Source organism: Danio rerio, chromosome 17 (assembly GCF_049306965.1).
Source record: "Danio rerio strain Tuebingen ecotype United States chromosome 17, GRCz12tu, whole genome shotgun sequence".
NCBI lineage: Eukaryota > Metazoa > Chordata > Actinopteri > Cypriniformes > Danionidae > Danio > Danio rerio.
The window spans coordinates 25798171-25815726 of NC_133192.1; the positions used below are offsets into that span (position 1 = coordinate 25798171).

General features: G+C 37.0%; 2 protein-coding genes across 6 annotated transcripts in view; both read right to left on the minus strand.

The window, feature by feature from the left end:
• The window catches only part of wdpcp (WD repeat containing planar cell polarity effector), a 131330-nt gene extending 127009 nt beyond the window's left edge, over positions 1 to 4321 (minus strand). For 2 of the 5 annotated variants that reach the window (XM_068214588.2, XM_073928540.1), the window contains exons 1-2: positions 3844 to 4159; positions 3143 to 3236 (exon numbers count right to left, since the gene is read on the minus strand). In XM_068214588.2, coding sequence (XP_068070689.2) covers positions 3143 to 3144 — 2 coding nt within the window. In that variant the 5' untranslated portion in view covers positions 3145 to 3236; positions 3844 to 4159. Of the gene's footprint in view, positions 1 to 3142; positions 3270 to 3843 lie in introns of all 5 variants that reach the window. The other 3 variants (XM_073928533.1, XM_073928536.1, XM_073928538.1) reach the window with 3 other exon arrangements.
• A 4257-nt stretch (positions 4322 to 8578) lies between these two features.
• peli1b (pellino E3 ubiquitin protein ligase 1b) overlaps positions 8579 to 17556 on the minus strand; it is a 41238-nt gene continuing 32260 nt past the window's right edge. Inside the window, 5 exon segments of the mRNA NM_001077601.2 lie at positions 8579 to 9362; positions 12781 to 12969; positions 14652 to 14849; positions 15090 to 15191; positions 16067 to 16196. Of these exon segments, the coding sequence (NP_001071069.2) occupies positions 8784 to 9362; positions 12781 to 12969; positions 14652 to 14849; positions 15090 to 15191; positions 16067 to 16196 (1198 nt within the window). The 3' untranslated portion in view covers positions 8579 to 8783.

Below are 17556 nucleotides of genomic sequence, written 5' to 3' on the forward strand. Positions count from 1 at the left end.
GAAAAATATTTAAAATGCTTGTTAATTTATGCACCAGAACATATAATGTCATATAATCGACAGTTTAACTATACATATAATACAGCTTAACTTTTAGGGGTGTGTTAGATGTTTGTCCAAAAACATTATGTAAACAATTAAAATACTGTAGTATTTACAACAACCAGAGGTCCAGGAAGAACAATCAACTCGTAGTACTGGAAGTTGACAATGTTTTTGCTTTCCAATAAGGAAAAAAAGCCGGCCCCAGTGGCTTCAGCATGCTATCTCTCAGAAACCATGGCACACCTAATACATAGTGAAGATTGGCTTGATAGTAAGGCTGAACAATATATCGCTTGAGAATCGATATCGCAATGTGTGTATCTGCAATGGTCACATTGGAGAATTAAATTTCTTGTTAAAGATAAAAGAAGATAAAGATATTATACATTTTTTACTATTATTTACACAATGATGACCATGTTATTTTACATTTGATTGTTCAATTTCTGTATTTGAATACTGTTATACTCTCAAGCAAACTATAAAGCAAAACTATTTGCTCTATATGCTTGTAATTTAATATAATTTATGCAGACACACTTCATAGAAAAAGACTGGATCATCCCAGTTGATCAAAATGAATGAAATCTCACCAAATAGAGCTATTTAGTCTGGTGAACTTATACTCGCATCATAAAATATATATCGCAGCAAAACAAAATATTGCAATGTCACATTTTTCTAGATCTGTTCTAATTCATAATGAACACAGGAATAAATGTGTTTTAATTCAAAACCTGTCCTAATTTTTAATGAATGTGGTCATAACTAAGTGAAAGAAAATAAATCCCAAATAAAGCTTTGGGTTAATGTACATGTAGGTTATAGTTATAACAGTTCAGTTTCTTAATTTGCAGAACCACACTTCAGATTAAATGTTGTTTTGTTGCACACTAATACTGTAACAAGATTAGCTCATTTAGAAATGAAAACAGGAAACAGGTCTGACACATCCTGTTCTGAAACGATGACCCCAGCGGTTTGTCGTTGTTATTAGTAGTTATTTGAGGTTTGTCAACCAGAAAACCACTTGCATCATTTGCACAGTTATTCAAATTAAATATAGTAGCTTATTCAATAGCACATATTTATTTTTATTATTTAGCCAAATTGCCACAGTTCTTCAAACATGTTACAATTAACCGGCTTCACAAATTAATTCATTGATTCATTCATTTTCTTTTCAGCTTAGTCCCTTTAGTAATCTGGGGTCACCACAGCAGAATGAACCGCCAACTTATCCAGCATATGTTTTACACAGCGGATGCACTTCCACCTGCAACCTATTACTGGGAAACATCCACACACAATCATTCACACACATACACTACTTCAATTTAGCTTACCCAATTCACCTATACCGCATGGACCTTGGGGGAAACTGGAGCACCCAGAGGAAACCCACGCGAACATGGGGAGTACATGCAAACTCCACACAGATATGCCAACTGACCCAGCCAAGGCTCGAACCAGCAAACTTCTTGCTGTAAGGTGATCGTGCTGGTTCACAAATTATCTTTTTAAAATGTGCATTTATAATATGAATTTTCCATTAATTAACAGCTACAAACTTTGAAGTAAAAAGTCAATAGTAAAAGACCATAAAACATTGTACAAAAACAATAAATAAACAAACAATATATTTGTAAATATATGTACATTTTGTAAATATTCATTCATTCATTTTCCTTTGGCTTAGTCCCTTTATTCAGGGTTTCTGGAGGTTTCATATAGTGAAATTTAAGACTTTTTAAGACCCCTTTAAGACCATTAAGAATGAAATTTTAGACTTATACATTAGAATTTGTTTCTAATGACCCAATTATGAGGACTCATACAATGATTTTTCTTTTTCTTTACCTAATTTAATGAGGAATTTGTTGTAAAATGTTTATAAGGAGTTGTAAATTGTATCTGTTTGCAATAAAAAAACTTAAATATAAAGAATAAGGTTTTATTGAGATGGATTGTTGGTGATTGGATAGATGTCGGCCTGATTGAGTAGTTTTATTTGCACAAAATTAAGACCTGGCTAAATTGTTTAAGGACTACAACACAATATTACAGTGAATTTAAGACTTTTTAAGGCCTAAAATATAGTTTTTGAAATTTAAGACTTTTTAGGACCCAGTGGACACCCTGTTTATTCATCAGGGGTTGCCACAGAGGAATGAACCGCCAACTTATCCAGCACATGTTTTACACAGCGGATGCCTCTCCAGCTGCAACCCAGTACTGGGAAACACCCATACACCCTCACACGCGCACGCATACACTACAGACAATTTTGCTAATTTAATTCACCTAAAGCTCATGTCTTTGGACTGTGTGGGAAATCGGAACTCCCGAAAAAAAAAAACAGACAAACACGGGGAGAACATGCAAACTCTAAACAGAGATGCAAAGTGACCCAGCCGGAACTCAAACCAGCGACCTTCTTGCTGTGAGATGACAGTGCTAACCGTTGAGCCACCGTGTTGCCCCCTTTTGTGAATGTATTGTGAACAAAATATGTGATGAATTTTGTTGTAATGACAGTGATGGGCTATTATTTTTGATACTGACATGTAAATGCGTCTACCACAAACCACGCATCAAATAAAAATCACAAAAACATCCTAATACACATGCCACTGTGCACAATCCATTTCACTACTCCAACAATAACAATCTGGCTGAAATCAATATGCGTTTCAGCTGAAACACACACAGTTAACTCAGCATGAGGCTCTTGTGGTGTTGTTACAGGTCAATAATGAGGGTTATGGGGACTATTAACCTCAAATGCCATGCTGACACACCGTTTTTTGTTTTAGCAGCTCATATAAAAGCAGAAAGAAAAAAAGCCGAAAAGATCAGAGTAAAGATGATTAAGTGGACTCAGAAAGTGGAAAGAAACTGACTTCAATCAAAAAGCTTGGTATTTGAAAATAAATCAGAAATAAATCACCTCAATAACTACAGGTGATTAGTGAAACAAGGCTGAGGGAAGTTTGAAAAGGGTTTAGACAGACATCCATGTTTCAATCGGTTTGGGTTTGTCTACATTGGCCCAATAATGTCATGTAAGTAGCACAAGGATTTGGGTTGTACTCACATCTGTGTTGATCCATCACACACACTCTGCTGTTATAGTACTGTATCCCTGAAGGACGTCACGTGACTTGATTTTGGCTGCTGTCCTCATTTTGCTGACAGAGAGGCCACTTATGTAAGTACAGACCCTTCAAAAGTGAAAACACACACACACAAAAAAGGCTCTTTGGTGAGAAATGCGAACCTAGCTCTGCTATCCCAGACTTTCTTCACATGTTCTGACTCGACATATTGCAGTGCCAGAAAATGTGCCAGCTGAACTTGAAGCCTAACAATCCCTAAAGGTTTGAGGTGAAAATACTAAAATGAAGTCTTCTGGCAGATAAATCTTTTACATATAAATATAGGAAGTCATATGCAGGATTGTAGTGATTTCATCCAAATAAACATCTTTAAAAAGACAAAGCAAAAACTACATTATGCTGCCACCTTGAGGCCATTTCTCTTTAATGGCAATGTGAAGAACTGAACTAACGATAAACGGTGGAAAATTACAAAATTAGTTCACAAACAAAACCACTGGAGCTGGATAACGTAGACTAGGGGTAGTTTTTGTCTCGTTTTTAAACATTACGACAGCAACAAACATGCTTTCTTTCAGTATTCCCATCTCTCTAAACCAGTAACAGTATATTTTCCAAATTTTTCCAGATATATAACTTTGCTGCGTTTATAACAAGAGATTTATAATGAAAAACTTACATTTTAGACGATTTTGTCCATTTTTGTGGTGTATTTTAGATCTGTCTTCCAAATTAGCAGCACACAAGCCAAATCACAATTAACCATTGCGCGTCTCCGAGCAAAACAAGGTAACTTAGTGGCTTTAAGTTTGGTTTGTGAATTAATCGATGTTTTGATTGAATCAATGGTTCAATCACTAACTTGTTACGATAAAGCAAATTATAATGGTTGCCACCTAACGTTCGTTAATGGCGGAACCTCAAACAGACTGAAGTGGTTCAAACCACAGCTCTCAACGGCTCTGGTTCAAATTGTGGTGACCGCTCGACCAACCACATTCGAGCACCGGATTTTACAGTTGGCTGTTTGTTTTTGTGAACTAAACTAACGTTACATGGGTAAATTTCAACCAGTCCTTTACTAGACAAAGCTTGTTACAAGCAAACACTTTAGTGCTCCTGTTATAGAACTTATTTCGTTACGATGGTCATTTCTCAACCTTTTTGAATTCAAGGCCTCCTATATGCAATAAACTATTCTAAAAAAAGTTTCAATGATATTGGCAAGTGTAAAGTAAGATAATTATATATAATTATTACGACAACTCTCACTGTCTTTTTCACACACAAAAAAATTGAGTATTTGTATTAACTATTAATATTATTACATATTATATAGGATACTCCTGAGTCCTGCCTTGTACCCAACAATTTGTTAGAAACACTAATATGCTTTACATGTTTCTTTCTATGTCTGTTTATATTACTTTTTTCAATTAAAACACTTCATGTTTGCATAGCCCATCGTGTTTAAGTACATCATGAATAGCAGCTAATGCTAATTATTTTCTTTATTCTCTATTTCCATTTGGGGATACTCATCCAAAGATTTCTAGAGATGATGCAGTGCCATTGATGCGATCCAATAACTACGAAGAAATGATGCCAAGTTATCCATAACCCTGGACCAGGCCATATTCTGAGCAGATGCTGCGGCGGTCATGGAGGAGCGGAGACTGATTCCTGAAAGAACTGCAGATGAGTTTTCACATTGATCCCGAGTCTTAAATTGATTGGCCAGCCTGATCACCCGCCAGTGACCTACTAACACCTGTAGTTCTCCATGATAGACGTCCAGCGTTCGCCAGCCTCCTACACCAAAACTGCAGCTCTCCACAGAAAGTTTGGCTGGAGGACTTTGGTACTTATGGAGCTGTGCATCGATGGATTTCCTCTTCAGTGTTTGGACTTTCAGCAGTGAAATTAAAACCACACTGAACTAAACTTCAACTCTGAAAAATGGACTGACAGTTTCAATTTACTAGAACTTCTATGTTAATCTGCTTTGACACAATCTACATGATAAAAGCGCTGTATAGATAAACATGAATTGAATTATTATTATTAATTGATGTTGATGGTGTATAAATCTAAAGAACTGTAAATACACCTCCTGACACTTTCAACAATCTTTTTAAAACTTTATTTGTTTAAAGTTGGTACAAAATGGTAGATCAGAAACATTCTCAGTCTTTAACTTTATGCATTCTGATGGGGTTTTTTTTCTTTTTTTTTTTCCAGAACACAGAGAAACACATTCTCTCTCTCTCACACACACACACACACACTGGGATCATGCAGACCAGTTAGACCAAAGTGACAAAAGATGTGTCAAGAAACTCTAACAAATTAACAAACGGAGGGGGGGAGCCCTTTACACACGCTGCCTCTACAGAGACAAACGAGCGATGCCCTTAAAAAGTCAAATGTGTCTAACAAACCTAGCGTGTTTGTTTAATACTTAGAAAAACACTCTCACAATAGGTGAAGGGAAATGCTAATGAAATCACTAATGAAGCATCCTCAAATTCAGGAGGAGCACAGATGTAGGGCTAATCAATGGCGTGATCAAGCTTCATAGTCGCTCGTAGCACTTTAAGCGTGTTCTGGATCACCCCACAAACAACAGACCCCAGATCGGCTGTCTGGATCTGAAAAACTTCATGAACACATGCCCTGGTGGTCAGGATGGAGAAATCTCCCTGAGGTGAAACTGCATCAGTATGCTGTGTCTGTATGCCGTTCAGAACAGCAGGAACTGAACGATCTCTGGAAGCCGAGGCAGAGAATCCACTTCACACAGTCCCGGGACACTCAGGCCTTCAGACCCAATGCTCTCCAGATTCTTACAGGTAACAGTACAGCACATTTAACATTCGCACAGTACATACGACCGCATGTACATAAAGTCAAACAGTCAAAATGTCATCACACAAACTCAAATATATTAGCGTGCGTACTCATACACACATATACATAGACATAAAAGTTCATCCTTCGACAGGATCTAGAATTTACTGAAAGGAAATGATCTAAATCTGTACAAACAGCTGTCTCTCATAAAACAAAAGATGTTAGGAAAACCAAGCAAACAATTTTGTGTTTAAAAGACAGCTTGGCTAAAACAAGGCTAAACTTGGGCTGTCAGTGAAAATCTAACAGAGATCTAATAATTGCCCAAAACTAGACTAGTCAGACAGATTATATGTTACCTTATATGTGTAGTCATTCATTTCTGTTTATTTGACGACTAGTCTAGTTTTGGTCTATTCTTAGACATCTATTTGATCAGGCAGCCCGACTTTAGCCTTGTTTTAGCAAAGACGTCCAAATTTAGACATCGATTAGCCATCTTTTTCACAAACAAACAAAATGCTTACTGGGAAATGTCAAAGCTGCTCTTCTTCGTTGAAAAAAAGTGTATGGGGAACAAAGGCTGTTGTGTGGAAGTTTTTTAATTTCCCACTTTTATTTCACTGAAAAGAGCAGTCTGGATTGCTATATTTATCTTCAGAAAATCCTATGAGTTTTTATAAGCTTAACCGTTAGAAACTTTGGGCCTGTTTAAGTCTTATGCTCACCAAGGCTGCATTTATTTGATCAAAAATACAATAAATAATGTTAAATATTATTTCAAATTAAAATAACACTTCTGTTTTAAAATGTAGTCTATTTCCCTGTAAAGTTGGTTATATTATACCTCTGAAATCATTAAAATATGCTTCTTTGGTGAACAAAAGTGATGGATTTCCCCAATTATTTTATGAACCGAGACAAAAATGAAATATAAACATTAATAAATTGTAAAATTAAAATGCCATTGGTGAGTAAAAGTAATGCATTTTTAAAACTATAATTGACCCCAAAATTCAATGGTTTGCATATGAACTGATATAAAACATGTTAAAACACATATTAACTGAACAAGGAGTAATTTAGCCTTTCTACTGGAATTCCGAGAAGCTGTTATGTACAAAACAAGTCATGTCTTAGCATCACCAGAATAAAAAAAGTAAATCACTAGAGACAAAAACTGATATAAATACTACAAATGAAGTCCAGAGGTTTCAAAACAAGGCTCAAACAGAAAAGAGGGCCTGTACAAAGACACTTCTGCATACAAATGTTTTTGAGCAAAGTCACTGACAGGCCATGTGGTTTTGGGCCTGCTCTTTAAGGGAGGTGAAGATTTCTAGGCCTCTGGAGGTTCAGCAAGGATATTTCTCTGAGCAAGACCTCACTGATTCACTATTGCAGAGAAGGTTTCACTCACACAATCATATGTAACTTACATGAATGAGAACAAATGAGGGACGATCTGAGCTCTAGCGAAAGCTACAAGTAGAACTGACACACAAAAACGATGAAAGAGAAAACAAACGAAAAACAGCTACATAGAACTGAACTCTCCAAAAGCACACCTATAAATTGTATCTTTAATAAAGATCGATAGTGTATAAATAAAAAACATTAAGAATCTTTTAAGTTAGACATGGAAAACGGTTATCTGTAATCTAAATGTAGTTGCTGTGTGAAATGCTATGAATTACTGTCTGTTTCTCAATATGCGTTCTTCAGCGCTCTTGTGTTCTCGTGTAACATCAACTTCAACTGCCAAAATTCAGTTCTAAAACTCAAGACCGCAAGAACAAAGAACACGTAAAAAGTTCCTCGATACCAAGAACACATCTAGGATGCACCAATGCTGACTTGAGCACCGAACTCGCTCGAGTCAAGTCAGTATTGCGACTGAATAGAGGAGGTGGGTATTGCAGCATCTTATACAGATTTATCATTAAAGTTCAGAGATATAACTTATTTATCTCAGGGGTTTCCCTAAATGAGCTGGTAAAAGTAAGCAATACCATGAAAATCTTAATAGAGGCATAAACACATTAAGGGTGTTTATTTGCTGAAATTCATATTAAAATTTGTTTTATTTTTCATTGTGCAAAGTATATTTGTAAGGTTTTGTGCATGTTATATGTATTGAAAAAGAAAAACTATAAATCGTTGCATCAATGCTGTTAAAAACACGTGAAAGTCATGTGACCATCAAGAAGAACGCAGCATCGAATTTCTCACAGGATGCGTTCTGTGTTCTCACGGTCTCCCGAGTTCGTTCTTCCGAGGTGACCTAGCAAGTCTAGTCTCCACAAGAACGCAATCCATTCTCTCCGTTCTTAGAATTGAGAAACAGTCACTGAAACTCATCTATAAGCTCTTGATAAACATACATGGATGGTGTATTGCATCTCTAATGCTGAGTATTACTATTAGCAAATAAACACTGTACACATCACCATCTATAACGGCCACGCCCACCACTTCAAATGACAAGCAGAGCCACCCAATCAGATCACTCAAACATGGGTGTGCATGTGCTCTGCTCTTAAGAGGTGCGTTAAGCATTATTTTTTTTTTTTTGCTTTTATCATTTTATTTGAAAATATATAGTCTTTTTTTCTCTCTGTATTGGAAAAAGCAGTATAAAGGTCACTTATAAACCAGAAAGGGAAGAAAAAAACAGTCTGGGAGCGCAGAAAAATCTTTATAAAAATCGCACTGAAGGTGGAAAAAGGATTAATGTTTGTGAAATAGGGTCAAAGGCAGGTGTGTTTAGTCCACTGGCCCCTGGAAGATTAGTCTGATGTATCCCTGCTCGCCGTTGAGCTGCTGTGCACAGAAAGGACAGGCGGCGTGGAAGGTGTGCGTCCCATGAGGAAGTGGGATTTGACTCCAGTAGGCCGCTGTTTTTTCGGAGCACACGTGGCCGCATGGACTGAATGCATGCGTGGGTGGAGCCGCATCTAAATAAAACCCTGCCTCGCAGCCTAGCCAAAGCGGGACGTATGGCCCGCGAGCACGACACATGGGACATTCACGCTCACGTCCCTCCCTTCCATCTCGCTCTGCATCTCGGTTGCCCCAGTTGTGGTAGCCGTGAACGTGACCGCAGTTTAGGTAGACCCAGGGCTGCTTCTCGTCTACTATGTCCTTCCGCCGCATGCTGGGAAAGGCAAGGGTGTTAAAGCCCACAGGACACTGGGGACGAGCGGCATTCAGCTCTTGCCGGAGTGCCTCCAGGTGTTTGATGGTGGGGGTGCGGGACAGTCCCTCAGCCGTTCGCCATAAGAGAGTTGCTCCGCAGAGATCAATCAGAGAGCCGTCCACTAATTCTTGAGTCTCATTCTCCACCTTCAGAAAGAGCAAGAGAACTAAATTACTATATTTTTTAACACATCTTGAATCAAATATATCATGCAGAGCTTGTTAGTTGGCACAAGTTCTGCACAGTTGTCCTGCAGGGGGCAGTGAATCCCTACTATTCTCTCTACAGCAGTGATTTGTTCAGTACAAGACAGGTCTAAAAATTCCCTAACAATGACATAACCAGCAGTTTAGACATCTGTCAGTGTGATGGGCATATACGCACATGTGCAAAACACACACCCTGTGATTCACAGATTAATCCTGGAGTCTTAAAATCCATTGTTGCAACACATTTCATCCAGCCACCCTTGATCAGCCTTTACTTCGACCTTCACAATGCTGCAATAGCCACACCCCAAACACACACACATACACTTACACAGCTGTATGGACACCATCTGTGGTAACTGCGCAGTGCCTGAGCTGTGTTTTGTAAGGGTCATCGAGTGTAAAGTGTGTGAGCAAATATTTAGTATTTGTGTGTGTTTATATATTGGGTTGTTGTTTTCTTGAAGATTTAAAGGACCCATAACGTTTCTCTATACATAATTTTGTTGACTATTACAAAAACGCAATAAAGTAAAATGCTGAGGATAGAATAATGATAGACTTGAACATAATGAAACTTGAAAACATTAATACATATGGTTGTATTTTTTAAAATAAATAAAATACATTATTATTAGGGCTGCACAATATATTATTACAGCATCGATATTGCAGTGTGCGAGTCTGCAATGGTCACATCATAGGCATCTGGAAACTTGCAAACTTGAGCCATTTGGATACAATAAATTAAGTGTTTGTAGCTTGAGGGTTAATTAAACATTATATAATTACTTAATTAAAATGATAGTGTTAATATTATTGATATTATTTAATTTCTGCTCCTGAATACTGTTTGACTCCCCAGAAAATAATAAATGATTGTTTATTTGCATCTTTTGTCTGTTGTACTATATGCTTGTAATTTTTTTAATGACATTTAATGCAGATATGCTCCCCTACAGTATCATCTCAATTGATCTAAAATGATGAATTCTTTACAAGCTATTCAAGTCAACTGGTGAAATTGCATTTATAATCCCAATATATATATATATATATATATATATATATATATATATATATATATATATATATATATATATATATATATATATATATATATATATATATATATATATATATATATATACATATCGTAGTGAATAAAAATATTGCAATGTCAATTTTTTTTCCAATACCATGCAGCCCTAACTAATTTATTTGACATAATAGAACTTTATTTTATTACAATTATAACTCCTGATTTGTCTTAAAATATATCCTATAGAATCATATGTAAAATCAACAAATAATTACATATTACACTACTGTGCAAGAGTTGAGTCTGTAAAATGTCTCTTTCCAGAGCTGCACAGATTTGTTTAACTGTAAAATCTTTTTTAAACCTCACCATAATTTGATAAACCAAGAGATCAAAACACAATTTGATGAGTTAAAGGCCAATTTGGATAATTTTGGCCTTTGGATAATTAGATCATAATTATAAAAAATTAACAATCTATATTACGGCTGCAAGATTCTGGCTAAAATTAGAATCACAATTTTTTCTTTGCTTAAAATCAAGACTACCATTTTCTCACGATTCTGTAGATGTAAAATAACGATTATCATGAGTAGGCTATTATTATTGTTATTTCCCAAACATATGGTAAAACAACAATAATGACATTAAGCCTGTGTGTTGGTCTACTGTTGTTTAAAATGCTAAATTTGGTATAGACTTTAAATGGTAGACTTGAACAGACTAAATTTGTCTTGATCGTTAGTGCCAATAAAGTGATGACATCAGAAAACAACTATTCATAATTGTGAAGCTGAATTTTTATATTTGAGATATATGCTTGCAATCCATCACTGACAACATTATTAGACTTTTTTTTACTGGTAAAATGACACATTTGTCATTATCAGATTCCCTCTTGCATTACATTCAGCATTACATAGACAAGAGTAGATATACAGACACTGTTACATGTTTATTCTCCTGCACAACACTCTGGGTTCGCTATGAAAGAAAAACATTAAATGCTTGTTGTAATCAAAACTCTAAGATGTGATATGATCATTTAAATGATGTGTGCGCTTTTGGTTTCACTTTCATTGTCGAGTGCGGTAAGAGAGAAAGTACATTTTTGGGTGATTTATACCTTATAAATACAGTATGTGACACTTTTAACACTATTTGGAGGTGTTTATGTTTTACCAATTAAAATATAACTGGCTGAATCATAGAAATACTGGATTAATATTTTTTAAATAAATTTGAGATTGTGATATTTTTTCGATTAATCGTGCAGCCCTAATCTATATTTAATCCAAATTTGTAATTAAACTGTATTAAGTCTGTTATGAAATATTGTGATTACAGAGGTACACACTGACTGTATACACAAAACTTGTTCAACACTAAAAGTTCCCACTGAAAAACTGTGATAAATAGCCAAAGTTCTGTACTGCTTGACTGTTTCCACAGCATCAGCTCAGAGTCTGAGCAGTTGGTCTTTAACCTGATCTTTTCTGAGCCAGTAAAGCCGACAGTCTTTCCACAGCAGCACAGTAGAGCAGTGTTTGCCCAGCACTGAGGCAGCATTAGATCCATGTTTAGCCAGCACTGAGCCATCAGAAGGACTCCTCAGGAGCAGGACATGAACAGCAATCAGAAGCGTGTTTGTTCTGCCAGTGACAACCCAGATTAATGGGGCGCCTCTGAGCCTCTGGACTGTGAGTGCATGCGTATCAGAGCGAGTGTTTGGGTTGTGCACCAAGAATACACAAGCAGTTTGATTTGTCTTCCTCAGTGTGGGCACATGCACATATCTAGGAGCCTTGCAGGTCTATATTTGTCCAGATAACCACTAAAGATAATGACTTGTCATGAGCACAGGAGCAAAGTGTTGAGTGCAGTAGCTCACATTGGACCTCCTGTCTGACGCACTTAACAGATCGACTCTAGATCATCTTACAGCTTTGTGTTACACCGGACAGGGCAAAACCGTCTTGCCTGGGCTGTAACTGTGGCAACAGTGTCCCAGAGCAACCGGTCAATGGCAGCAGAACAACCCAACATCCCATCTTGAGCGGACTGTTTAAAACATCTTTAATTTCAGCGACCCATCTGACACTGAGTTACAGCTTCCACAAATCCTTCATAAACACTAGCTTATATTTATGCATCTTGATGGGATATACCTTGTGGCAGTGATGTGTCAAGCTAATATGCTAAACGTTTTACACTGCACATAATTGTGTGGGATTATTATTATTTTTGGTTTGAATATGTAGCAAAACAATGTTTAAGCATGCTTACATATATGTGTAATATGTGAGCACTGACCATTTTCCCTCGCTGCTGTGCAGAGCGTGTCTCTCTCAAGGTGAACACATTTCCACACACGGAAATCTCTCTCCACACACCGGGTTTGGAGTCCTCTGTGAAACCGTGCCGAGGATGCATTACCAGCACACCATTAGTAGTTAGACCGTCCATCTGCCCATCTGATGTCTTCCACTTTGCTGCTTTCTCCTGTAAGGTAAAAAGTTGATCAAAATAAGCAATTTTATCCCAAAAAGTTGTATCTTAATTCATCCTCATATCATTCCAAACCCCTTCTGTGGAACATAAACATTCTCAAGCATGCTGGGAACCAAGCAGCATTTGATCCTGCTGGCTAGGGCTGCACAATATTGGAAAAATCTAACATTGCAATATTTTTTCATCCTCTAATAAATATTGCGTTAGAAATAAAATTTTACTAGATTTGTCCCCAACCTTTTTATCACAATTGACAATTTTACCACAAGGGTGGTGGATCATAGGTTGCTAGGTTTTCTCAGAGGATGACAAGCTGACAAAGCATTGCTGTGACTCTTATACAAGTTTTATTTCTGGAGAAAATTACAAAGCACTTCAGTGTTTTGGTGTTCTGTGCTTGTCTAAGATAATTAGTCGACCGGAATGTCTATAGTCCATACAAGCTGAAGCTGATCGGTCAGTTCTTGTCACGTGACTCGTGGTGCGCTCATGGCATTCATTTAACTGGGTGCGTCTGGAAGCCATGCACATCCATTGGAAATAACGAACTTGCGTGAACTCTAGTAAAGTAAAGACGTGATATGCAAATGGTCCCTAAAAGGCCGCCGTTATTTGCGATCTCCAGCAGTAGATCTTCTTGTGCAGACATGCTAGATTCACCTGATTGTTGACAAATGGGTTGTGGAATCGGATCTATTCCATGGCAGTTCCCAGATCCTTCACTGGGCCTTTCTGCCTTTCCAAAAGACGTCCGTTTCTTACTCATTTTGCTGCTTGTAGGTTAAATTTTGGCGCTCAAGTGATCGAGATGTAACTGAGAGAATATGGTCATTTTTCAAAATAAAGGATTTTTCAAAATAAAAGATTGTTTTATTTTATTATTTTAAGATAATAAATAAAATGGAAATAATTAATGATTTCTTGTGTGGCCATGTACCAATTTATCCATAGACCGGTACCAGTTCGCAGTCCGATGGTTGAAGACCACTGATCTACAGGATAAATAAATTCAATAAAGGAAAAAAAATTAAATAAACAACATTTTATTGTTTTCAGAGGAGTCAAACTGTTTTCAGCTATACAGTAATTGAATAATCAACTGTGAAAATAATTCTGCATTGTCTTCACTTTATAAAACAATTCAATGAAGTCAATTGTTTTTCATTTGTCAAAGTTACAAACAGTAAAATTTGTTATGCCTGAATGCTTTTAAAACCCTCACATAGTAACAGGCCTCAATGACGCTTGCAAAATGCTTAATTATAATTCAGACTCAACATTGCGTATACTCTTGATTCGACCACTGCGACAGATCACATTGCGTTATCGATACTGAAACAATATATTGTGCAGCCCTACTACTGGCTTCCATTGTGTGGATATGTATAAAAATATCTTCTTTTGTGTTACACAGAAGAAATAAAGTCAGGCTTTGAACACAATGAGGATGAAATAGCTGACAAAAGTCTTTCTATTAATCAGAACCGTGTAATCCTTCATTTATTTAGGTAGATGATTTAAAATGTATTTAAAAAATCTAATCCAGTTCCATTCCTGTTTTCAACACAGAGCTGAATATATCAAGTCTAACAACCCCTACTCAAAAAACAGTGCTGGTTTCCTAGGTCACATCTTTTTATATAAGCTCAAGTCACACATTCTTATTCTCTCACCCCTAGGAAGATGTTCTTGGAGGAGTCAAATCCGGCGGCGTAGATGCGTGCATTGTAAGGGGGTGTTCGCTGACACATGATCCGGCATGCGAAGCGAGATATGGTGCTCTGAACTGACTGAGTGTCAGAGTTACTCTGACTCCCAGGAACCGTGTCGGTCACCACAAAATCTATAGGACTCTCAGTTGAGCGGCCGATCTGAGATCCAGAGAGATGCAGAGAATAAACATTAAACAGTGAAGACTTTGTGAGAGAATTTGTAAACTTGCATCACTATACATAATAATCATAATATGTACAGAACCATCCTAAGTGATAGTGACAACTGTTTTCTGTCTAGCGTCAGCATTAATTTAGACTGACACTTGGAGAGTAATGGACACTTTTCAACAGTCCAGGAAACCCTGAAGGACAGCAGAGTGAACAGTAATTGTGTACCTGAAACATGTCTGTATTGCTGTCTTGAGTGTACTCCACCACTACTGTCTGTACTCGGGACAATGTGTAGGAAATACTGTGCTGATCCTTGTTACTTATGGCCTGAGGAAACAAGAAGAGAGATCATGAAAAAATTCATGCTGAACACACAACCTGAGATGTACTGTATTTGTACAGATATATGTCTGACAATTTCAAAATCACATGGAATACAACAAACATCAAGCATGCATAACAAGCTACAGCATGCTCACATTTGGATTGTGCTGCATGAGATGCGCAAATATTTCTATAGCCAATTTTCAAATCCGAAAAGTTTTAGTTTTACCATAAAGTCGTTTATGCTTTATATTTAAAAGTGTGACTGTGTAAGCCAAAAATAGTTCTGACCCAATTTCAAGTCATGTGATTTATTTTATGGAAAATGCATGAATGGAAAAGTCACGATAATAACAATTTGTTGAAAAATATATTTCCCTAAAAATAATGATGACAGAGGCAGCATGATTGGCAAAAATGTTAGGCAAACTTATTTTTGCATGTGAACAAATATGAAATAAACACAGTGGTAAGTAGATCTCATCAAGTCAAGTCCAAATATTGTATATACCAATAATTATTATATCATTGTATATACTAAAGCAAGTAAATGTGTACAGGTGTAAATAAACACAGATCACTATTTGCAGATGTGGAAAAAAGTTCCATCAAAAGTTTATTGGCCAGCACAATAGAGTCTAAGAGGCTGTGGAATCTGGAACTGTTTGTGTATAAATGTGTGTGTTTGTGATGGAGCCACAGAAGGGTCATTCATGAGCTCAACAGTATCCAGATGTGTCCGAGCAGACGCACCCTGTTCCATTGCAGCTCAAACCTACCTATTTTTTTTTTTATTCAAAACTCTCCCAGAACCAAAATATCACTGTAACTGCTGATTTTCTTAAGATAGTCCTGTGTAATGCCTAGGTGGAGGGTACCTTGGCTGCCTGTGGGGTGCAGGCTACGTGTACAGTGCTGGGTTTGACACCATTGGATTTGGGTCTTTTGAAGAGTGCAAACCTGCTCTTCCTTCTGCCGCGGTCCCCATTGGGTAGAGAGCCATTATACCTACAGATAGAGAGAGAGAGAGAGAGAGAGAGAGAGAGAGAGAGAGAGAGAGAGATTCAGCTGAAAGCACCAGGGCGCAACATATACTTCACCACCAATTCAGCTGCAGGCAACAGGTGGTGAACAAAACAGATAGATGCACTCACAAAAGCACAAGCAAACAAAAGCTGTACGGTAGATATGCAATCCCATACTTTTCCTTGGAAGAGCAAACAATCATTTTGTTTGTTGACTGGAAACAACACCTAATCCAAAACACAAAATGCCATACATTTCAAGATCCACTCTTCATAAAATGTATATATGCTGGTGAGGTGACACAACCCCCAAAACAGCTTCTACAATTACTAGACTAATAACTTCAAATATAATCTTTCGTGATAAAAATAAAGGGGTCTTTACATTTGAAATTTGCCTTGATTTCTTTTAACAACATAGAAGAACTCTTCAATTAAACATCAAGATTTTCAACATCATTATCCTTCACAATATTTCTTAAACAGGTGGTCTACTACAATATCATTTGTATCATTGTTTTAAAATTTAGTTCAAGTGCAATGTAGCTGTGTGAACAAAAGGGAGACATTGGCTTTTACAGAGTTAGCTTTGGGACTACAAAAAAATACATCCGGGTTGGTGAGATCACAAACGCTTCTGGTTAAGTGCATACGCCATGCGCATACATCCTGTGCAGCAAAGGGGCGTGCCCAGAGGCGCTGTAATATTATTGCAGACAAAGCTAAAATGCTGCCCAACCTAGGGTTGGGTTATTCCGATTCCGGTGCTAAATCGATACTTTTAAAACAGTACCGGTGCCAAAACAGTGCCTGAACCAACACTTTTAAGCCACAAAATTATGGTGGATGACTCTAGAACAGGCGTGACCAACCCTGTTCCTGGCAATCGACCTTACTGCAGATTTCAGTTGCAACCCATATCAAATACACCTGCATGTAATTATCAAGTGCTGTTCAGGTCCTAATTAATTGGTTCAGGTGTGTTTGATCAGGGTTGGAGCTAAATTTTGCAGGAAGATCGATCGCCAGAACAGGGTTGAGCCCCACCGCTCTAGAAAAATATTTTATTTGACAAAATGTTTAAAAAATATAATTTTAATAGAACAATATAATTAAACTTTAAAAGAAACATCAATTCATATTTTATATATTTGAATTATATTAATATATTTCCTTTGATCATTTGTTGGTTAGCATGAATTTAAGATTAGCATTATGAAATTACAATAGCTTACTACTAACCTGTGGAAAGGCTGTTATCAAAATACTGAACTCTTTTTTTTTCCCTAGGGTTGGGGTTAGTGACAATGTTTACATGCTTATTAGTAAACTAATGATTTGCC